The sequence below is a fragment of the Vigna umbellata genome, chromosome 4 (assembly GCF_029865625.1).
Source record: "Vigna umbellata cultivar VRB3 chromosome 4, Vumbellata_1.0, whole genome shotgun sequence".
Taxonomy (NCBI): Eukaryota; Viridiplantae; Streptophyta; class Magnoliopsida; order Fabales; family Fabaceae; genus Vigna; species Vigna umbellata.
Genome location: NC_142168.1, coordinates 61,672,088 through 61,693,935, shown reverse-complemented (window position 1 = coordinate 61,693,935; position 21,848 = coordinate 61,672,088). Strand labels below are relative to the sequence as shown.

The 21,848-nt window shown below is 39.1% G+C and overlaps 1 protein-coding gene across 4 annotated transcripts; it reads left to right on the top strand.

Annotated features, from left to right (window-relative positions):
• Positions 1 to 4,998: 4,998 nt before the first annotated feature.
• On the top strand, positions 4,999 to 13,183 carry LOC148200802 (notchless protein homolog). 4 transcript variants are annotated; one of them, XM_088113609.1, is made up of 15 exons: positions 5,018 to 5,155; positions 6,124 to 6,323; positions 6,781 to 7,055; positions 7,146 to 7,227; positions 7,419 to 7,508; positions 7,681 to 7,806; positions 8,235 to 8,362; positions 8,846 to 9,045; positions 9,371 to 9,434; positions 10,425 to 10,535; positions 11,581 to 11,718; positions 12,109 to 12,251; positions 12,329 to 12,383; positions 12,511 to 12,567; positions 12,662 to 13,183. In XM_088113609.1, the coding sequence occupies exons 3-15, from the start codon at positions 6,891 to 6,893 to the stop codon at positions 12,743 to 12,745; spliced, it is 1,443 nt and encodes a 480-aa protein (XP_087969735.1). In that variant the 5' UTR covers positions 5,018 to 5,155; positions 6,124 to 6,323; positions 6,781 to 6,890; the 3' UTR covers positions 12,746 to 13,183. The 4 variants fall into 4 exon arrangements, with proteins under 4 accessions (XP_087969734.1, XP_087969737.1, XP_087969735.1 ...); XM_088113608.1 differs by lacking the exon at positions 6,124 to 6,323 and having other exon boundaries at positions 4,999 to 5,155; XM_088113611.1 differs by lacking the exon at positions 6,124 to 6,323 and having other exon boundaries at positions 5,008 to 5,155; positions 6,787 to 7,055.
• The last annotated feature ends 8,665 nt before the right edge of the window (positions 13,184 to 21,848 follow it).

Here is a 21,848-nt window from a genome sequence, read left to right as displayed (position 1 = left end):
CCTATTGATTTAAAGAAGCCTTGAGTCAAGCACATTTAGAGTCTTTTCAAAGTTGTGAATGGTAGTTGGCATGACATGATTGAGTGTGTAACATCCCAAAATTATACAGTCATCAACTATATACTTAGAATAATCACATTAATCAATATGGCAAAACAGTTTTAAAGAAAAGGGAAGAAAAATTCAAAAATAGCCGAACGGCCTTTCATATAATAATTGACGAGCGTTTACAAAAGAATTAGAACGAACGGTTTACAAAACATGACCGAAACGTTCAAATATTTACAACTAACAAAAGAGCGCTCGCTCACAGCCGCTCGCTATTCTAACTACACTAAACCGAACGCCTTTACTGTTCGGCCTTCACTTCAACTTCAACTAAGTTATCTTCAGCAATAACTTCCTCTTCAAGCGCTTGCTCCAGAGAAGCATCTCCATCTGCTCACATCCACACGGATGATCATTGCATTTGACAAGACGGATATACATAGACAGACAACACAATGGAAGTGCAAGGGTAAGCTTATTGAATTTAATTCAAATCAAACATACTTTTCATACATATCAAATACACAATCAAATAAGTCACAACACATACATTTCATTCCATCATTAACTCAATCAAAATCCTGATACTAGACCGACCGTCCGGACTTGTATGAATTCTGTGTAGCTACGACGTCCGTGCACTCAGGTGGAAGAGCTGGAATACTCGTCAGCTGCCACCTGAGGTTAGTCCGTTCTGTCCAAGTTACAGTTATGGACTAAGACCTCCTGCCATTCCCACACATGACATGCTCCTCTCTACTTGAGAACGAGCACTCACGGAATATCAGGATGACCCGCCAGCTAAGCTTACCACATTCATACTTTACAAAATCTCAATTTCCATTCAAGAGTCGTTCCTCCATGGAACGCTCGTTCAAAAACCATAATCACAATTTCAACTCTTATAGTGTTCGCACATCTTAATTCTTCCTCTTAAATACATTTTCATTCTATGTTCCACTTGCATAAAAAGACGAACGTTCACTCCCCTTCATAACGAGGACGAACGTCGAGAGCGAGACCGAGAAAGACTCCTTTGAATCAGTTAAATGAACTGACTTTAGTACGACCCGAATAACACTTAGAATAATTTAAATTCAATAATTCTGGGACGAATCAAATGGATAGATACATCACAATTGTTTAGATAAAGAATCCGAACCACGATTTACTCCAAGAGTCAACCGCCAGTCAATGACCGAGCGTTAAAATGAAACTTTTGGACGAACGTCACTGAAATCTTGGACGAACGTTACTAGAATTATTGGTCGAACGCTATTTAAATACTAGGACGAACGCTAGGAGAATTCAGGACGAATGCTATTACCGTTTCGTTGATAATTAAAGAAGGAACGAACGTTCGGTATATGACCGAGCGTTCTTTTTCCACATACACATTTGGACGAGCGTTCGGTATCAGACCGAGCGCTACTTATCACTTACTCTTTGGAACGAGCGTTCGGTCTAAGACCGAGCGCCACTTCAGGACGTACGCTTTTAGGTAGGGGACTTTCACAGATTCTAAATCAAAGAAGTTTGGGATTTCTATAAGATAAGATACTTAAAATTTATGTCTTACAATTTGACTAAGTGTTCAAAAGGATGTTATCAAGCTTCTCAATTCTCACGCCACACTCATGAAGTGTACGTCTGGCCAACTGCTCAAACGTAAAACTATAGAAGAGGGCGTTCGTCCTCAAAGGGAGTCCTTTCCAAATGAAAGGGTCCGATTAATACAAGAATTTACTGATAATACCGAACGGTAAATGACCGTATCGATAACGAACGTTCAATTTCACGCACTTTTCATATAAAATCCTCTTTTACAGTAACTCATTTTCCAGTATAATCTTACAGTCATTTAATCAATCATACTATGGTATTTTCCATACTTCTCAAGCTTTTAATCAAAATCATATACTAACATCAAATATCAAAATCGTACCACATACAACTTTTACAGAACATTCATACACCCAGCATATAATTTCCAGTACATACATGCATCGTTTTCTCATATCATATCAGAATCATATTCATAAACTCAAAAGTTCAATATCATAAATTCATATTTTCCAACATCACATAACGCACATGCAGTACAAAAATCATGCGAATTAAATTCTAATAAGCTTCCCTTACCCGGATTGTAGTGAACGTCCTAAAATGAGTGGATCTTGATTCGTCTAACCGAGACTCTCTCAACGTTTCACTTAAGCTTTCCAACTAAACTAACCAAAGAAAATGAAAGGACTTAGTCCACACCATTGCATGCAACTGAATATGGTTTGCAGGAACTTCCAGAAATGAGCGTCCAAATAAAACTTACCAGAACTGTAAGTTGTTCGGTTCAATCTGAAGCTCTTGGTGCAGTGATCGTCCTCACGGCTCTGAAACGTGATCGGAGTGCAGAATGGTAAGTTACAGAAGAGAGAAGAAGAAAGGTCTCTAGAGAGAAGGTAGAGAATTTGGAAAGCAAGAGTTTGGGGAAGAAGATGAAGTGTGCAGAAGAATGGGAAGAGTTTCCCAGAGAAATTAATTTCTCTTCCCACGTAGGACGAACGTCCATTCGTCTGCTGCCACTTGGATTCCACTACCGTTTTAGAATGTTCTAAAGTGACACTTGGCAGTCTGCATGCGGTGTGAGTTAGTGCGTTTTAATGAAGGGGTGTGCGTGTCACGGTGCATTAATGGAAGCAGAGAGGTGACTAAGCAGAATAGTTAATGGGACGTGACAAAATCCAATATAATTTAACCATATTTCAAAATCTGATAAATTTTTAAATAAGATTTCCAATTTGATTAAGTTCTTAATTAAATTTCAAAATATGATGTATTTCTATATCTAATGAATTATATTGCAATGTTAATTTCTTAATCAAAGTCTAAATTATAATAATTACTGTGATTACTTGATTTTGTCTGAAAAAATATAAAAGTAATTTTTAAAAAATTAATTAAAAATAAATGTAATAACCCAAAATATAACGATTAATCATATCTTAATCATTATATAATTAATAAGATAGAACAGTTATAAACTATAATATATAATACAAACTTACCGTTATCCAAAACTATTATAAATTTTTGGTTTAATCATTCACTAAGTCCCTATTTTCGCATGGAATCTCAATTTCGTCCCTTTCTTTCTGAAAATATCAATTGGGTCCCAATTTTATGAAAATTGCAACAAATCGATCCTTTCCGTTAAATAGTGTCAAACGGCGTTAAAAAAATTTATGAGTGGATGCTGAGATGACGAACGAACGCTCGTCCACCAGCGAACGAACGCTCGTTCACCAGCGAACGAACGCTCGTCCACCAGCGAACGAACGCTCGTCGACCACCGAACGAACGGTCGTCCAGTGTGGAACGAACGGTCGTCCAGCAGTAAGAGGTCCACGAGCGTTCGTTCGCTGGTGGACGAGCGTTCGTTCGCTGGTGGACGAGCGTTCGTTCGCTGGTGGACGAGCGTTCGTTCGCTGGTGGACGAGCGTTCGTTCGTCATCACAGCATCCACTCATCAATTTTTTTAACGCCGTCCAGCCAATTTAACGGAAAGGATCGATTTGTTGCAATTTTCATAAAATTGGGACCCAATTGATATTTTCAGAAAGAAAGGGACGAAATTGAGATTCCATGCGAAAATAGGGACTTAGTGAATGATTAAACCTAAATTTTTAACTTTATATACAAACTGGATAAATAAAAATAATTACATCATCAATCTAAAGAAAACTAAACTACGGGATTCCTCAGACATACCTCATTCTCCAAACTTTAGAATCTAAACGGAGTCAAATATTAAAAAAGGACACAAATTGACGCATGCAACAGAAACTCCTTGCATGGTCAAGAATAAAGAAAATGCCATGAAAGTGAGAATGAAACTTACTTGCTGTAATCACGAAACTGATCGGTCAAATAGGTAACCCTTGACTCTAGAATTGCCTAAACACCTCCTGATCATCGAATAGATAATTTAGGAGTAAGAAATTGTAGAAAAAAGTGAGAAAGAACAAAGATAAAGACTTTTAAAAGATGAAGTGTTCTTAAAATACTCAGACGAGTTTAAAAAATTCTATTTACATCATAAGATTATTTTATAATAAAATAATCAATCTCATTATTTTACTACACCTATTTAGTCTAATAATCTACTTTTTAAGTTGTTACAATAAAGATTTTAACTTAAAAAAAATATAATAATAATAAATGAATTAAGATGAAAAAATATCAATTATGTTAAAAATGTTATTACTAATATAATAAAAAAAAATATATATATATATATATATATATATAATAAAAATTAGGCTTAATTACCTACTTAGTCCCCATGTTCAGAGGTAATTTGCTGTTTAGTACCCGGTTTTAAAAATGTAGGCATTTGATACCTATGTTTTGAAATTTGTATCAATTGAATCCTACCCACTTAACGTCGTTATAAATCTAACGTTTTTCTGACTGTGTATGTGATTTGTGGACGAGCGGTTATGGACGAGCGTTCGCTTCGTTGGACGAGCGTCCTCTTCTGCCTGACTGGGCGTTCGCTTCGCTGGACGAGCGTCCTCTTCTGCCTGACTGGGCGTTCGCTTCGCTGGACGAGCGTCCACTGAACGTACTTGCGTCCACAGGACGAGCGTTATCAAACGCTCGTCCACAAATCACATACACAGTCAGAAAAACGTTAGATTTATAACGGCGTTAAGTGGGTAGGATTCAATTGATACAAATTTCAAAACATAGGTATCAAATGCCTACATTTTTAAAACCGGGTACTAAACAGCAAATTACCTCCGAACATGGGGACTAAGTAGGTAATTAAGCCTAAAAATTATTACTAATATAATAAAATTTAGAAACAAAATAAAAACAAAAAATAGAAAAATAAGGAAAATCTGAAATGCCCAATGTAAAAACCTAATCAGGGTTTTCTGCTTGCGTGGTATTTGAAAAAGGGAGAGGGGGACTGGAATTGAAAAACGGGGAAGGGAGCTAATTGGTTTCTGGAATTCGGAAAGTTGGAAAGAATTAGAGGGAAGAAGAATACTGGATTGAAGAAAGAAGAAAATTAGGATTGTATTGGTTTCCCACAAAGAAGGTTATTTACCCAAATCTTATCTCTTTACTTGAACTGTTTAAATCACTGGTCAAATTTTCTTATCTTTTGGATTTGTTCATGCGCGTTTTCTGAATCTTTGTTAGTTGTATTTCCTCTGTTATGCAAATCTGATGCATGATTTCTTAGCATTATTGCGATAAATTTTTGTGTGTCATAAATTTTTGTGTCTCTGTTGATTCATGGATACGGAATAAACAAGAAACCATAAACAAAAAATGACAGACCCATTATCAGAGATGATTTAAAAAAAAAATTAAAACCCAAGGTCACAAACACGAGCGATGCGATGCAGGAGGCATTTTCTTCTAACAACAATGGCCATTTTTGGTTAAACTGTCATTTTTGTTCACCTTGTCACTTTTGTAGTGTTTGAATGGAGTATTTTAAATTGAGATGTAACGGTTAAAATTTAGTTCTTATTTTGTAAAGCTGTGTTCAGACTTCTATTTAGTGAAATTAAAACATCCATGCAAACATGAAAAGAGATGTGAAAGGCTTGGAAGTACAACACGACGAAGTGCTGTGTGTGGATGTCCTCATTGAACCATTACACCCCTCCTTTAACCAAATCGTAGATGAATGGTGGGTGAGGTATCTTCAGAGATTCAAACTTCTAGTTTTAGATGGTTTAAATGGTTAAAATGTTGAAAAGAAAGAACCCTTTAGATATGTGACTTCAATTCGGCAATAGAATAATATGATATGTAAATATAATATTATTTTAATTTATTTGATTGAAAACATTAATTAAAAATTTTAAAAAAATTATATAATTAAATATGCTTTAAATATGGATAAACGAATTTTAAAAATAATTAAAAAATTTAAAAATAATTAAAAAATTTTAAAAAAAATGGCAGGCTAGGCTGTCCCTTAATTGCATAAAACTGGATTTTACTTTTCGCAACACAGTAGATCAATTCTGAAATTTCTTTTTCGAAAGACAGTTAACACACCCTGCACCGGATCAAAATTTTCGGAAGTCTGTGATGAGGTGCAGGTAGAAATTTGATGGGATGCACGAAGAAACACCCATCACCATGCATTTTTATCCCCATTCGTGTGCGTGTCTTGTTTGAGAACGTTCCCACGCATCTGTAGCACCGGAGAGAAGGATTTGTGGCAGAGCATCGTTCACGGCGGCTGGGTAAGAATTTTTTTTGTGCATGAAGAGAAGCCCAAAAGGGTGTTGGTTAATGCATTCACGAGACTCTCAATTCGAGTTTGAATTCTAATCGGGAGAGTCTAATTTTTGTTCACTGTAGAAGCGACACCTTCAAGTGTTCGTTAAAATGCCAGAGAAAAACTCTTATGTACACAGTCAATTCCTCACCCCACGAAGGTCACCCAGGTTCCTCCCCCAACTAAACCACACCACTCTCAACCCCAAATCTGCCGCTGTTTTCGTAAATAAATCCAATGAGTTGGGTTGAGAATATCATCATTTAAAATTTAAAGTTTAAAATTTAAAATTTAAAATGCTGATATTTAACAAAGAAAAAAAACATAAATATGGGAAGTCTGAGGTCTCTGTATGATGGGTCCTGGGTCCGATTTAATTTAGGGTTTGTGCCGGTGTGACTTTATTTCACTACTTTTATTAGTTTCAGCACGACAACGAAGATAGAACCAAATAGAATCCCAGGTGGAAGAGTAAGAAGCATCATCCATAAGAGAATCTCACCATAAGAGAAGGAAAATCCCTGATTGAAAAATGGAGGTAGAGACAGAGACTATGGTGGAGAAGAGGGAGATAATCAACAACGTGATGTGTCTTTTGACAGACCCAGATGGAACTCCCTTGGGCTCTCCCATGTACCTACCTCAGAATGCTGGCCCTCAACACCTCAATGAGATTGTTAATAAGCTTCAAAACAATGTAAGCAAGTCCCTTTATTCTTCTCAAATTCTATTTTACATTTTGTTTATTATTTATAACATTGAGCGATTATCTATGCTTTCATTTTAGGAAGAGAAGTTGTCGTATGCTTTCTATATATCAGATGAGGAGCTCATTGCGCCACTTGAAACATACTTGCAGAAAAACAAAGGTTAGTCATGTTTGTTTACAATAAATTATTTCTTTTTCTTTCTTAATTCGTTGTAAATTCACTTATTTACTTGCTTTTAACACATTTTGAGAAAAAAAATCCTCATCTTTCTAAAGAATTGATACAAAGAATTACGCACTTGTAATGATGTTTTTCTTTTCCTTTCCAATGTTACTTTAACACTATTCCAGTCTCGGTGGAGAAGGCTTTGCCTATAGTTTGTCAACCTCAAGCTATTTTTCGGATTCGTCCTGTGAATCGCTGTTCTGCAACTATTTCTGGTATGTGAGACATATTGTGTATTTTCCCATTCGTAGTGGCACAATGTTGTATTGTGCTTGCTAAACTTTGAGAGACAGCAGTGTGGTTTGGATGTTGATGATTGTAGCACAAGTTTGTGTTATTCTTTGAATTTTCTGGAATTCATATTTTTGCGGTTGTTTATATTTTTAGGTCATGCCGAAGCTGTACTTAGTGTTGCCTTCAGTCCCGATGGACGACAACTGGCAAGTGGTTCTGGTGATACCAGTGTTCGATTTTGGGACTTGACCACTCAGACACCATTGTACACTTGCAAAGGTTTGACATTTAAAAATGTTAAGTTGTTCTTGGTATCTGCTAATTAAGTACAAGAATATAAATGATCAATTTAACTAAATGGTAAAAGGAGTTAGAATTAGTTGAAGGTTCTCGATGAGAAGCAGTGTGTTACTGCTAAGGGGAATGTTCATGCTATTAAATCTGGATCATGATGGAATTCTAAGCTGGCAAAGAATAGTGGGAGGGTGGGGGTTATTGCAAAGGAATGAGAAAATAATAAGAGGGAAGGATAGGGACTGTGAAGGCTGGGAATTATAGTATTGGGAGAATTACAATGGTCTACTCTGCTGTAAAGAGCTATTCTTTATCCTTCCTTATTAAATTAATATCAATTTCTATAGTTTCATAATGCTTCGGCAATTTTAACGAGTCATATATAGCATTATAGCTGTTAACATTTTATGCAGGACACAAGAACTGGGTACTTTGTATTGCATGGTCACTGGATGGAAAGTATCTTGTAAGTGGGAGCAAGGCTGGTGAACTTATTTGTTGGGACCCTCAAACTGGAAAGTCATTAGGCAATCCACTAACTGTAAGATCTTTGATCACCAATACAAACATCCATTATAAAGTTTGTTTACTCTTTTCTTAATTTTTTTTCATTTAAGTTTATTGATAGCATTGCAAACTTCCACTATTTGAAGATTCAAACAGAGAAACTTGATGCTTTGAACATTGAATAGTACATTGTCGTAGTGAAGTACATATTGAAAACAGTAGTGAGCAATGGAGCAATGGCTGCAGGGGCAGCATTGATTTAGCTATAAGAATTACACAACTCTAGTTACACAGCTTCCCCCCTCTTCCTTGCCCTAATTCCAAAAGTAAATAAAAGAACATCCTGGAGATGTTTTATATGAATTGTCATTTATTTATTATTAGTTACATATTTCAACTATTATTTGGTTTGTTAACTATTTACTTTTAAACAGATATTAGTAGAAGGGTTTTTGTGTCATGAATTCCATATGATGTGTTTCTTTGATAATATAATTCAAATTATTCTTAAATATAGGGTCACAAGAAATGGATTACTGGTATCTCTTGGGAACCTGTCCACCTGAATTCTCCATGTCGTCGCTTTGTAAGTGCCAGCAAAGATGGGGATGCTCGTATATGGGATGTTTCTTTAAAGAAATGTGTTATGTGCCTTAGTGGCCACACACTTGCAATAACATGTGTAAAATGGGGTGGAGATGGTGTGATTTATACTGGGTATTTTCTCTCTCTTTACTTCGTCCTAGTTTCTGTGAAGTTTAGTCGGGATTTTTATTTGTGCTCATTGTCATAGTTTACATATCCCTGCATTCCCCCTGTTAGACTGGAAATATAAATTCATTTTGGTTCAATTCTCATTTTATGATTTTAACTCACGTTTTTATCTCAAGAGATTTTATTTTCTGTACTTTAACTGAACTGATCCTAGTGTTTAGTGATGCCTGTAGATGGCTTTTCCCTTGTTTTGGTTAAGTTAATGTCTTAATTATCATTCTGTAATTCTATTTACTGCTTGGAGCCTATCTGTGTTGCTTTATTACAGTTCTCAGGATTGTACTATCAAAGTCTGGGAAACCACACAAGGGAAACTAATCCGTGAACTTAAGGTGAGCCTCATCCCTTTTCAGTTGAACTTTTCATCTGCATGTTTATTTTTTAACATGGTTTTTGTTATGCATGACCCCTGTTTCGGATCTGGTGTAACTTTTTTCTTCATTTAGTGTTTTGATAATATCTTCTCATCAGATGTAGCTACCTATTGGTATTTTTCTATTTCAATCTGGAAGGATTTCGATGTTTTATTTTGAATCAATGTTATGTAAATTTGTTATACAATTATTGAAAGGATTAGTGACAAATCAGGTCACAAGGATGATACCGCTCTATTACCATGTTGAGAAGAGAGAAACCAAGATGGAATATAATGAATTCCGTGTATTGTACATATGAGTATTCTTATTAATAATAAAGAAGATATGCAATAATAAGGAACACAATCAATATCTAATAATAGAAAATATTTGGTAAGATATTTCCCTACCAAATCATATCATATCTTTCTATTTAGTGTAATCAAATCATATCTCTAACACTTCCCCCAAGCCAAAGCATATGTATCACATGAGACAACTTGCTACAGATGTCATCAACACAAAGACTCCTTAGAGACTTAGTAAAATGAAACTCAGTTGGTTGCTGAAGCTGACAAAGTAAATGATGACAAAGCTAATAGATATTTCCTCGACATGACTTTCTCTATGTCAAAGTGACTATCAATATTCATCATGTTTCATTTTTTCAAATCATATCTTTATTTAATACACCTCCTCAAGTTAGAACATATGTATCATAAGTCAAACTTCTTAAAAGTGGTTAAAGGGTATAGCAGCTGCTGTAGAGAAAAAATGTGTAACTGACACGATGGCTGTGGAAAGCAAAAAAAATACTTAGAGGTATTTTTAAAGCCAAATGAAAGTCTATCATTGATACGATGATGTTCTTTCTTTTCTTAATTTTTGAATCAGCTACATGTATTTTCTGTTATTAAACTGTCTTTACTTTCCAATACTTTTTCTAATATTTTGGAAAAATTTTAGGGACATGGGCATTGGGTTAATTCTTTGGCATTAAGCACCGAGTATGTTCTTCGCACAGGAGCTTTTGATCATACTGGAAAACAATATTCATCTCCAGAGGAAATGAAGAAGGTAACTTTTTAAATTTAATGGTATTGTTGGCCCTCTGAACGTAGGATTTTAGTTACTAGACCCGACTGCATTGGCTGGTCAGATTGGTTAGCCCAAACTCAGATTGGTCAGGTTTGTTTAATTATAGATTGGTTCATTGCTTATATTCTTGCTTATCTCAGAATTTTTTTTTTTGATATTGCTCAATGGCATTGCTTTATTCTGTATCCAATCCCATATAACAGTATTAGGCTTGATTTTTGTTATAAAAATGTTACTTGAACTTGGAAATTATTCTTAATAATTTATAATATTTTAGTGACCAGCTTAATGTTTGTCGAAGTTTGTAATTTTGTATGCTTTAGAGTTTAAAGCTCTCGAGTACTGCTTTATGCCGTCCATAAGTGATTTGTGTGGTTCTTAGTTTGGAAAGATTTATTGTTTTTCTGATAGGAAGTTGAAAGTGTATGTAAGGAAGAAGAGAGGTTAGTCGACTGTTATTAAACAGTTAGAGAGAGTTAGTTGGTTAGTTGGCCTAACTGTGTTAACAGTTAGATGGGGGGGAATGTTATGTTGTATAAATAGGTGAGCTGGGGATTAGAGGAGGAGGAGGAGGGGAAGCTCTGGTGTTTGAACAGACTTGTGAGTCTTGTTGGAGGGAGGTTAGGCTCCCTTGTTGCTCCATTCTTGTATTCTTTCTTGATCGATCAATAAATCAGAGGTTATATAGTATTCTTTCTTCTCTGTTAAAGTGTGTAGTGAGTGGTGGATAAGGTTTCTTAATTGGAAACCTATCATTTTCATATTACATTTTTCTCATTTCTGTTAATTAATGTTTTGGAACTTTGGTTTGAAATAATTAATCCTTCCATTCTTTTCTTTTAGTTATCCATTTTGCATTCATAGCTATTGTTAGAGTAGTTGATGCTTTCAATCTATTAAATGTTAAATTTATCTTTTCCTCACATTTCTCAGGTTTTAACTATTACAGATTGCTTCCTCTCGGAACATCTTCCATCTCTGTTATACATTTACTAATACCAGCTTATGCCACTGATGAATATAGGTTGCTCTGGAAAGGTATAAAGCAATGAGAGGCAATGCCCCTGAGAGATTGGTCTCTGGATCTGATGATTTTACTATGTTCCTTTGGGAACCTTTTGTCAACAAGCATCCCAAAACTCGCATGACAGGTCATCAGCAGGTACAACTTTTCTTTATTTTTCTTATCATTCAAATTATGGGAATGAGAATAAACCAAAACTATCATCAAATGCAATGCAACTTCGGTTTATATAAGCGTTATTGAGTGCCTAAGGCCTTTTGAAAGAATATTATGATATATGACTGTATCTTTGCAATCTAAAATTTGGAAAAAAGGTTCTAATAAATCTGATATCCTTTTCTTGGCCAATGTATCATATCTAAACTTGAGTCACAGCAGGTTGTCCTGCGGACTGCTATGTCTCCAAATTATGTTAAATATTTGCTGATGTCCATTTCTTGTTATTAGTTGCTGGTTGAAATTGATTGTATTGTTACACATGTAACATCTTTTAGGTTTAATGATTAAGTTAAGCTTTGTTGCTGACAGCTTGTGAACCACGTCTATTTTTCACCTGATGGGCTATGGGTGGCAAGTGCTTCTTTTGATAAATCTGTGAAGTTATGGAATGGCACCACAGGGAAATTTGTTGCTGCCTTTCGGGGCCATGTCGGGCCTGTTTACCAGATCAGGTACAATTACGTGATTCCTTCTTACTTGAAGCCAACGATATTTCATTTAGAACCCTAACCAAGTTATTATTGTACAGCTGGTCTGCAGACAGTAGACTTCTTCTAAGTGGCAGCAGAGATTCCACACTTAAGGTAAGCATGGTTTTCTGTTTCTATTAATAAAGGATTTTGTGTCACGATTTTTTAGTTTGATTTATACATCAGAACGTATAAATTTTCATTTGCAAAGGTGGAACCTTGGCCATGTTTGGTTTTCCAGGTTTGGGATATTCGGACTCGGAAGTTGAAACAAGATCTTCCAGGCCATTCTGATGAAGTATGTCTTTTCACATGCCAAATTTTTTGGTATTATTTTGCTATATACTTTTTCGTTCTAGTTGCTTACCTAAATTTATTTTCTTGCGGTAAAGGTTTTTTCTGTTGATTGGAGTCCCGATGGAGAGAAGGTAGCCTCTGGTGGTAAGGATAAAGTGCTGAAGTTGTGGATGGGCTAGGCTAATTTTGGGACGAATGTTGGAATCTAAAGTAAGTGTAATCTAATCTCAATTGAGTCATGGAGATTTCATGGAGATTCCAATGCAAGGTCCTCTTTAAATTATATGGACAGCATATAAGATGTGTTCATCAGAAATATTACTCCACATAAGCAATTCGGGTCTGGCCCTGGACGAAGTTGCTCAAATTGAGTCTCAGCACAGTGGTAAAGAAGCTGATTGAAATTTTTGGATGCCAATCACATACTAGCGAGAATATATACCTACCAAGATGTTTTATTGTCTGTTTTGAAGTCTTTTGTTTTTGTCCTCTACCCTTGGCATTTTCTTCTAACAACAATGGCCATGTTTTGGTTAAACTGTCATTTTTGTTCACCTTGTCACTTTTGTAGTGTTTGAATGGAGTATTTTAAATTGAGATGTAACGGTTAAAATTTAGTTCTTATTTTGTAAAGCTGTTACGTGCCTGACCACGTAACTTGCCTCTCACAGTGAACAAACGTACTTAACTGAATAAAAACTCTTTATTATTGCAACTTTGGTAATCACAAAACACAACCAATGACTGGGAGCAGGGTCTCCTTCAGTCACACGAGAGCATAACCTCTCTTACAGTACTCGAATAATCAAAAGCATACCCTAAGCTCTAGGTGCCTCCTTTATTAATACTAATCACTCCTTCCAGAAAAGGTAGGGAATAATAGTAATTGCCTATTTATTATAATTATCTGGAAAGAATCATTCTATCCTTATTTACTATAGTAATTGCCTATTTATTATAATTATCTGGAAAGAATCATTCTATCCTTATTTACTATATTTATTGTATTTATTACTGTAATACTCTGTTGACGTCCCTTGGGTCCCGCCTGTCCTTCCGCTTGCCAGTTAGACGCTCGTTGTCGTCTTCCTTTGTTCAAGACGCTCGTCCTCACTTAGGACGATCGTCCTCACTCCCTGTTGTGCCGTTCGCTCCGACCGTACGTCCTCGCTCTGCTCGCCCATGGCGCTCGGCCTCACTCCTTGTTGCCCCGCTCGCTCGGCCTCCCCTCGCTGAGGACGTTCGTCCTTGCCCCTCGTCATCTCCGGCCCAGAACGCTCGTCCGTTACCGTACGATTCCCCTCTTGCTCAGGACGCTCGTCCTCTCCCCTATCCCTCCTATATCTTCTTCTCTCGTACACTCGCCAGGCCCTAACATTACCCACCTCCTGAAGATCAACCTTGCCCTCAAGGTTGAAGTCGGGATATTGATCTTAGATGGTGAGGGCATCTTCCCATGTCGCCCCGTCAGGGCCTCCCTCTTGCCATTCGATCAAGACTTCCTGCCGCTCGTCCTCTCCCTGGTGCACCTGCCTTCTATCCAAAACTCTGACCGGCCGTGGAGACGGTTCCTCCATCTCTAAGTCTATTGGTAACTCCTGTTCGATCCGGTGGTCCCCTACTGCCTTCTTCAGCTGTGACGCATGGAATACGGGATGTATCCGTGCGGATTCCGGTAATTGCAGCTTAAAAGCGACTGCCCCCACCTGCTGAATGACCAAGAAAGGTCCAAAATAACGAGCGGCCAGTTTAGATTGTACTGTGGTCGACATCGTAGTTTGTCGGTGAGGTCTAATCTTCAGATAGACCCAATCTCCCACCCCTACCTGGGACGGCCTCCTTGCCTTGTCAGCCTGCCTCACCATTAATTCTTGAGCCCTGGCTAGATGGAACTTTAGCTGGTGGAGTGCTTCATCTCTTGTTTGTAACTCCTGATTGACTGCTTCCACTAAGGTTTCCCCCGGAACGAACCTGTGCAGTGAGGGAGGCGGCCTCCCATAGACGGTTTCAAATGGAGTGCATTTGGCCGACTCCTGGTAGCTGGTGTTGTACCAGTATTCCACCCACGGTAATACGATGCTCCAGCCCTTGGGCTGTTCGGAACAAAAGCATCTTAAATACCCCTCCAAGACCCTGTTGACAACCTCCGTCTGCCCATCAGATTCAGGGTGATAGGCGGTGCTCATCTTTAGTTGAGTGCCTTGTAATTTGAACAACTCCTTCCAAAAATTACTCAAGAACAGTGGATCCCGGTCACTTACTATAGATAGCGGCACTCCATGCAATCGGACGATCTCCTTCACAAAGACTTCGGCTATGGTGCGTGCGGAATAAGAGTGTTTTAAGGGTATGAAATGTCCGTATTTGCTAAGACGGTCCACCACCACTAACACAGCATCATATCCTCTAGACTTGGGTAATTTGACGATAAAATCCATGCTTATCTCCTCCCAAATTGCGTTGGGAATGGGTAACGGTTGCAGCAACCCTTGCGGTGATGAGGTCAAATATTTATGTTGTTGACAGACCAGACAGCTTGCAACGAAGTCGGTCACGGCTTTCTTCATTCCCACCCAATAAAGAGATTGCGCCACCTTGCGGTACGTTCGGTAGACCCTCGAGTGGCCTCCTGTCTGTGTGGTATGGAATTCGGCTATCAATTTGGGCACCCAGGCCGAACGGGCTGATAGCACGAGCCTCCCTTTATAGTGCAAGCGCTCGTTCTCCAGCGTGAACGAAGGGTGGGAGTTGGGGTCTGTCTTCAAATCGTCAATCACTTTCCTTAGCTCCTCATCCGCCTCGACTTCTTCCGAGATTTCCCTGAAATCTTGCCAGTACGGGCGAGCAATCACCGTCAATTCCTTCTCTTCCTGCAGTTCATCCTCATCCTTGCGTGATAGGGCGTCCGCCACCTTGTTGGTTACCCCGGATTTGTACACAATCTCAAAGTCGTATCCCAGGAGCTTTGCCAGCCAATTCTGCTGATTCTGAGTGGTGATGCGTTGCTCCAAAAGATACTTCAAACTCCTCTGATCAGTGTGGACCACAAACCGTTGCCCTAGCAGGTACGGCCTCCAGTGTTGTATGGCTAAAACCAACGCCATTAATTCCTTCTCATATATTGACTTCCCCAACGACCCCTCAGATAGCGCTTTGCTGAAGAAAGCTATGGGCTGCTTCCCTTGCATGAGTACCGCTCCAATTCCCCTTCCGGATGCGTCACACTCAATGTGAAACGGCTGGTCAAAATCAGGCAGAATCAATACAGGAGCAGTCGTGATTGCCTTCTTCAACCTTAACATGGCTTCCTCTGCTTGTTCCGTCCACGCAAACTGCCCCTTCTTAAGAAGGTCGGTCAAGGGTCTGGCAATCTTTCCATAATCCTTTACGAACCTCCTGTAGTATCCCGTCAGTCCCAGAAATCCCCTCAAAGCCTTCACCGTCTTCGGTTTCTCCCACTCCAGCACAGCGCGTACCTTGTCTTCGTCTATCTCTACACCCTTCTCGGATATCCGGTGGCCCAAATAACCTATTTGAGTTCTGCCGAACTCACATTTCTTCCTGTTGGCTACCCATCTATTTGCCACGAGCTCCCTTAGCACCGTCCCCACATGCTCCAAGTGCTCCTCCCAGGTACGGCTATACACCAGTATATCATCAAAGAATACCAGTACGAATTTCCGCAGATAAGGCTGCAATAGTTGGTTCATGGCACTCTAAAAAGTGGCTGGTGCGTTGGTTAGGCCGAACGGCATCACCATGAATTCGTAGTGACCCTGGTGTGTCCGGAAGGCCGTTTTCTCTATGTCGCCTGCTCCCATTCGTATCTGATGATAGCCTGACTTCAAATCCACCTTTGAAAAATATTTGGCCCCCCTTAGTTCGTCTAGCAACTCCTCTATCAAGGGAATCGGGAATTTATCAGGTACAGTGGCTCGGTTTAAGGCCCTGTAGTCCACACAAAATCTCCAGCTGCCATCCTTCTTCTTTACCAAAATTACAGGGCTCGAATATGGACTGTTGCTCGTCCTTATAACGCCCGTTTTCAGCATTTCCCCCACCTGTTTCTCAATCTCCCCCTTCATCACATGGGGATATCTGTACGGCCTTACATTCACGGGGTCCGTACCTTCTTTTAAGGGAATTTGATGAACCATTCCCCTATCTGGCGGTAGTCCGGTCGGCTCGTGAAATACGTCCCCGTACCTGTCCAAGATTCGTATCATGTCGAGCGTCTGCTTCCTTGTCAACTCCGGACCGAACGTTTCTTTTACCTCAGCGTACGGTCTTTGCTCCTCTTCCTTTTCTGTCTCCCTAAGCTCCCACATTAGCAACCAGACCTCTACTTCCTTCATCTTAAGCAATGCTGCAGGTTCCACCAATCTCCGAGTTAGAGTCGGGTCTCCTTTAATTGTCATTTTGCGCCCTGCTTGCACGTACGCCATAGTTAGCTGCCCCCAATTTAAGGTTACCTCGCCCAACTTGGCCAACCATTCTACCCCCAGTATCACATCCACTCCGCCCAACTCGAACAGGTGAAATCGTTCATTGATCACCACCTCTCCCATGTGGATCGTTACTGCCTCACAGCACCCCCTCGTCTCCTTTCTCTGTCCATCCCCCAAACTCACCCTGTAGGGTGGTGTATCTACTACGGGTAATGCCAGGTCTTCTACCAATTTCCTGCTTATGAAATTGTGGCTGGCGCCACTGTCAATCAGAATCAGAACCTGCTTCGTCCCTATCTGCCCATACAGCTTCATCGTTCTGGGCTGGGTGAGCCCTCCTGCCGAGAAAGCAGATAGCTCCATTTGTTCGAGTTCAACCTCGACCTCTTCTTCCCCTCCTGGCTCCTCGTCTTCTGCCAATATCAGCATCCGAAGTCCCCTTTCTGGGCAGTGATGCCCCGGACCGAACGGTCCTCCACACCTGAAACACCTCCCTTCCTCCCTACGTTTGACGTACTCAGCGTACGGTAAATCCCGTACGTTCCTGCCTTGAGCGTTAGAGAACGTACGTGCGCCTTCTCTCCTTGGGCCTCCTTCCTTCTCAACTGTACCCGTTCGGTTCTGATTGTGGCGGCTAGGATCCACCCTTGCCACTGAACCGCTCGGTTTTCCCCACATTTGTCCTTTGCTGCTGATTCCCCCGCTTGCCCTTGCTCCAGCTTGGAATGCCTCCACGTCCCTTGCTAGTCTCATGACGTCCATGAACTCCTTCGGGTCAAGCAACCTGAGTTGGTTACGAATCCCCTCCTGTAGTCCGGCCATGAAATACCCCATCAACTGTGCCTCGGGTATTTTTTCTGCTTGGCCCACCAACACCTCGAATTCTTGGATATAGTCTCCCACGGACCCTGATTGTTTACAGGATGCTAGCCTCTCGAAGACCGTTCCTTGATTTCTGCCTCCAAACCGAACCACCAACGCCTCTTTTAATCCTGCCCATGTTCGGTTCCTGGCTTTCTCCCTCCAAAACCGAAACCAGTGTCCTGCTATCCCTTCCATGCTGATGTATGCCAGGCGCAACTTTTCGTCCTCTGATACCCCTTGTAGTTCGAAAAATTTATCTGCCCTATAAATCCAGTTCATAGGCTCGTTACCTTCGAATACGGGTAACTCAACCCTCCTCCTCCAGTACGGCTGCTCCTCTCGGTGTCCACCCTCCAAGCCGCTACCGTCCTTCTCCTCCTCGTCATTCCTTCTTCCATTGACCGATCCCTGACTACCGTCAAGGTGGCCATCCTCCCGTCGACCTCGCTCCCCTATCACCCTCACCAGTTCCTGGACTGCCGATTCCAGACCGCCCATGGAGATTTCTAGGGTCTCCATTCTTCCTTCCATAGCATTCAGCCTTCCTTCCATGACGCTTTCCTCCCTTCAATAGGATCCGGCAGTTTCCTCCCTTGACGATCCGGCAGGTCGGACCAATTGTTACGTGCCTGACCACGTAACTTGCCTCTCACAGTGAACAAACGTACTTAACTGAATAAAAACTCTTTATTATTGCAACTTTGGTAATCACAAAACACAACCAATGACTGGGAGCAGGGTCTCCTTCAGTCACACGAGAGCATAACCTCTCTTACAGTACTCGAATAATCAAAAGCATACCCTAAGCTCTAGGTGCCTCCTTTATTAATACTAATCACTCCTTCCAGAAAAGGTAGGGAATAATAGTAATTGCCTATTTATTATAATTATCTGGAAAGAATCATTCTATCCTTATTTACTATAGTAATTGCCTATTTATTATAATTATCTGGAAAGAATCATTCTATCCTTATTTACTATATTTATTGTATTTATTACTGTAATACTCTGTTGACGTCCCTTGGGTCCCGCCTGTCCTTCCGCTTGCCAGTTAGACGCTCGTTGTTGTCTTCCTTTGTTCAAGACGCTCGTCCTCACTTAGGACGATCGTCCTCACTCCCTGTTGTGCCGTTCGCTCCGACCGTACGTCCTCGCTCTGCTCGCCCAGGGCGCTCGGCCTCACTCCTTGTTGCCCCGCTCGCTCGGCCTCCCCTCGCTGAGGACGTTCGTCCTTGCCCCTCGTCATCTCCGGCCCAGAACGCTCGTCCGTTACCGTACGATTCCCCTCTTGCTCAGGACGCTCGTCCTCTCCCCTATCCCTCCTATATCTTCTTCTCTCGTACACTCGCCAGGCCCTAACAAAAGCTGTGTTCAGACTGCTATTTAGTGAAATTAAAACATCCATGCAAACATGAAAAAGAGATGTGAAAGGCTTGGAAGTACAACACGACCAAGTGCTGTGTGTGGATGTCCTCATTGAACCATTACACCCCTCCTTTAACCAAATCGTAGATGAATGGTGGGTGAGGTATCTTCAGAGATTCAAACTTCTAGTTTTAGATGGTTTAAATGGTTAAAATGTTGAAAAGAAAGAACCCTTTAGATATGTGACTTCAATTCGGCAAAATCTTACATGGTCCCCGTCAAATTAGCGGTGGATTGTTCTACTAACCCGTTTTTTTTAAATTAAAATATAAAATAAATTAAAAGTTAATATTTTTATGTTATATTATTTTAAGAATATAAATATATATTAGTGTTGTAGTTTAAACCATTATCATTATAAATTAAAATTTATTTTTTATTTATAATAGAATAATGTGATATGTAAATATAATATTATTTTAATTTATTTGATTGAAAACATTAATTAAAAATTTTAAAAAAATTATATAATTAAATATGCTTTAAATATGGATAAACGAATTTTAAAAATAATTAAAAAATTTAAAAAAAAAATTGGCAGGTTAGGCTTTCCCTTAATTCCATAATACAGGATTTTACTTTTCGCAACACAGTAGATCAATTCTGAAATTTCTTTTTCGAAAGACAGTTAACACACCCCTGCTCCGGATCAAAATTTTCGGAAGTCTGTGATGAGGTGCAGGTAGAAATTTGATGGGATGCACGAAGAAACACCCATCACCAAGCATTTTTATCCCCATTCGTGTGCGTGTCTTGTTTGAGAACGTTCTGACGTATCTGTAGCACCGGAGAGAAGGATTTGTGGCAGAGCATTTTATCCCCATTCGTGTGCGTGTCTTGTTTGAGAACGTTCCGACGCATCTGTAGCGCCGGAGAGAAGGATTTGTGGCAGAGCATCGTTCACGGCGGCTGAGTAAGAATTTTTTTTTTTGTGCATGAAGAAAAGCCCAAAAGGGTGTTGGTTAATGCATTCACGAGACTCTCAATTCGAGTTTGAATTCTAATCGGGAGAGTCTAATTTTTGTTCACTGTAGAAGCGACACCTTCAAGTGTTCGTTAAAATGCCAGAGAAAAACTCTTATGTACACAGTCAATTCCTCACCCCACGAAGGTCACCCAGGTTCCTCCCCCAACTAAACCACACCACTCTCAACCCCAAATTTGTCGCCGTTTTCGTAAATAAATCCAATGAGTTGGGTTGAGAATATCATCATTTAAAATTTAAAGTTTAAAATTTAAAATTTAAAATGATGATATTTAACAAAGAAAAAAAAACATAAATATGGGAAGTCTGAGGTCTCTGTATGATGGGTCCTGGGTCCTGTTTAATTTAGGGTTTGTGTCGGTGTGACTTTATTTCACTACTTTTATTAGTTTCAGCACGACAACGAAGATAGAACCAAATAGAATCCCAAGTGGAAGAGTAAGAAGCATCATCCATAAGAGAATCTCAGCATAAGAGAAGGAAAATCCAGGTAGGGACAGAGACTATGGTGGAGAAGAGGGAGATAATCAACAACGTGATGTGTCTTTTGACAGACCCAGATGGAACTCCCTTGGGCTCTCCCATGTACCTACCTCAGAATGCTGGCCCTCAACACCTCAATGAGATTGTTAATAAGCTTCAAAACAATGTAAGCAAGTCCCTTTATTCTTCTCAAATTCTATTTTACGTTTTGTTTATTATTTATAACATTGAGCGATTATCTATGCTTTCATTTTAGGAAGAGAAGTTGCCGTATGCTTTCTATATATCAGATGAGGAGCTCATTGCGCCACTTGAAACATACTTGCAGAAAAACAAAGGTTAGTCATGTTTGTTTACAATAAATTATTTCTTTTTCTTTCTTAATTCGTTGTAAATTCACATATCATTAAAATTATACCACATACTTCAATTAAAAGCAAATCCTTTATCTTTATAAAACTTCCATAGTTTCCCCAATTGTAACTTACACCTTAAGAAACTTCTAAAAATATGTGCAAATCACCGATTGGTGATTGGAAAGAAACTTTAGAATCTAAAAGGAGTCAAAAATTGAAGGACACAAATTGACAGATGCAACAGAAACTCCTTACATGATCAAGAATAAAGAAAATGCCATGAAAGAGAGAATAAAATTTACTTGCTCTAATCACGAAACTGATCGGTTAAATAGGTAACCCTTGACTCCAGAATCGCCTAGACACCTCCTAATCATCGAATAGATAACTTAGGAGTAAGAAATTTTAAAAAGAAGTGAGAGAGAACAAAGATAAAGACTTTTAAAAAGATGAAGTGTTCTTAAAATAATAAAACAAGTTTAAAAAATTCTATTTATATCATAAAATTATTTTATAATAAAATACTCAATCTCATTATTTTAGTATACCTATTTAGTCTAATACTCTATTTTTTAAGTTCTTACAATAAAGATTTTAACTTTTAAAAAAAATATAATAATAATAAATGAATTAAGATGAAAAAATATCAATTATGTTAAAAATATATATGTATATATATAAATATATATAATAAAAATTATTATTAATATAATAAAATTTA

Coding starts and splice junctions, on each gene's coding strand:
- LOC148200802 (XM_088113608.1), top strand. CDS start 6,891: ATGGAGGTAGAGACAGAGACTATGGTGGAGAAGAGGGAGATAATCAAC. Junction 9,046..9,370: donor GATGGTGTGATTTATACTGG/GTATTTTCTCTC, acceptor GCTTTATTACAG/TTCTCAGGATTGTACTATCA. Junction 9,435..10,424: donor AACTAATCCGTGAACTTAAG/GTGAGCCTCATC, acceptor GAAAAATTTTAG/GGACATGGGCATTGGGTTAA.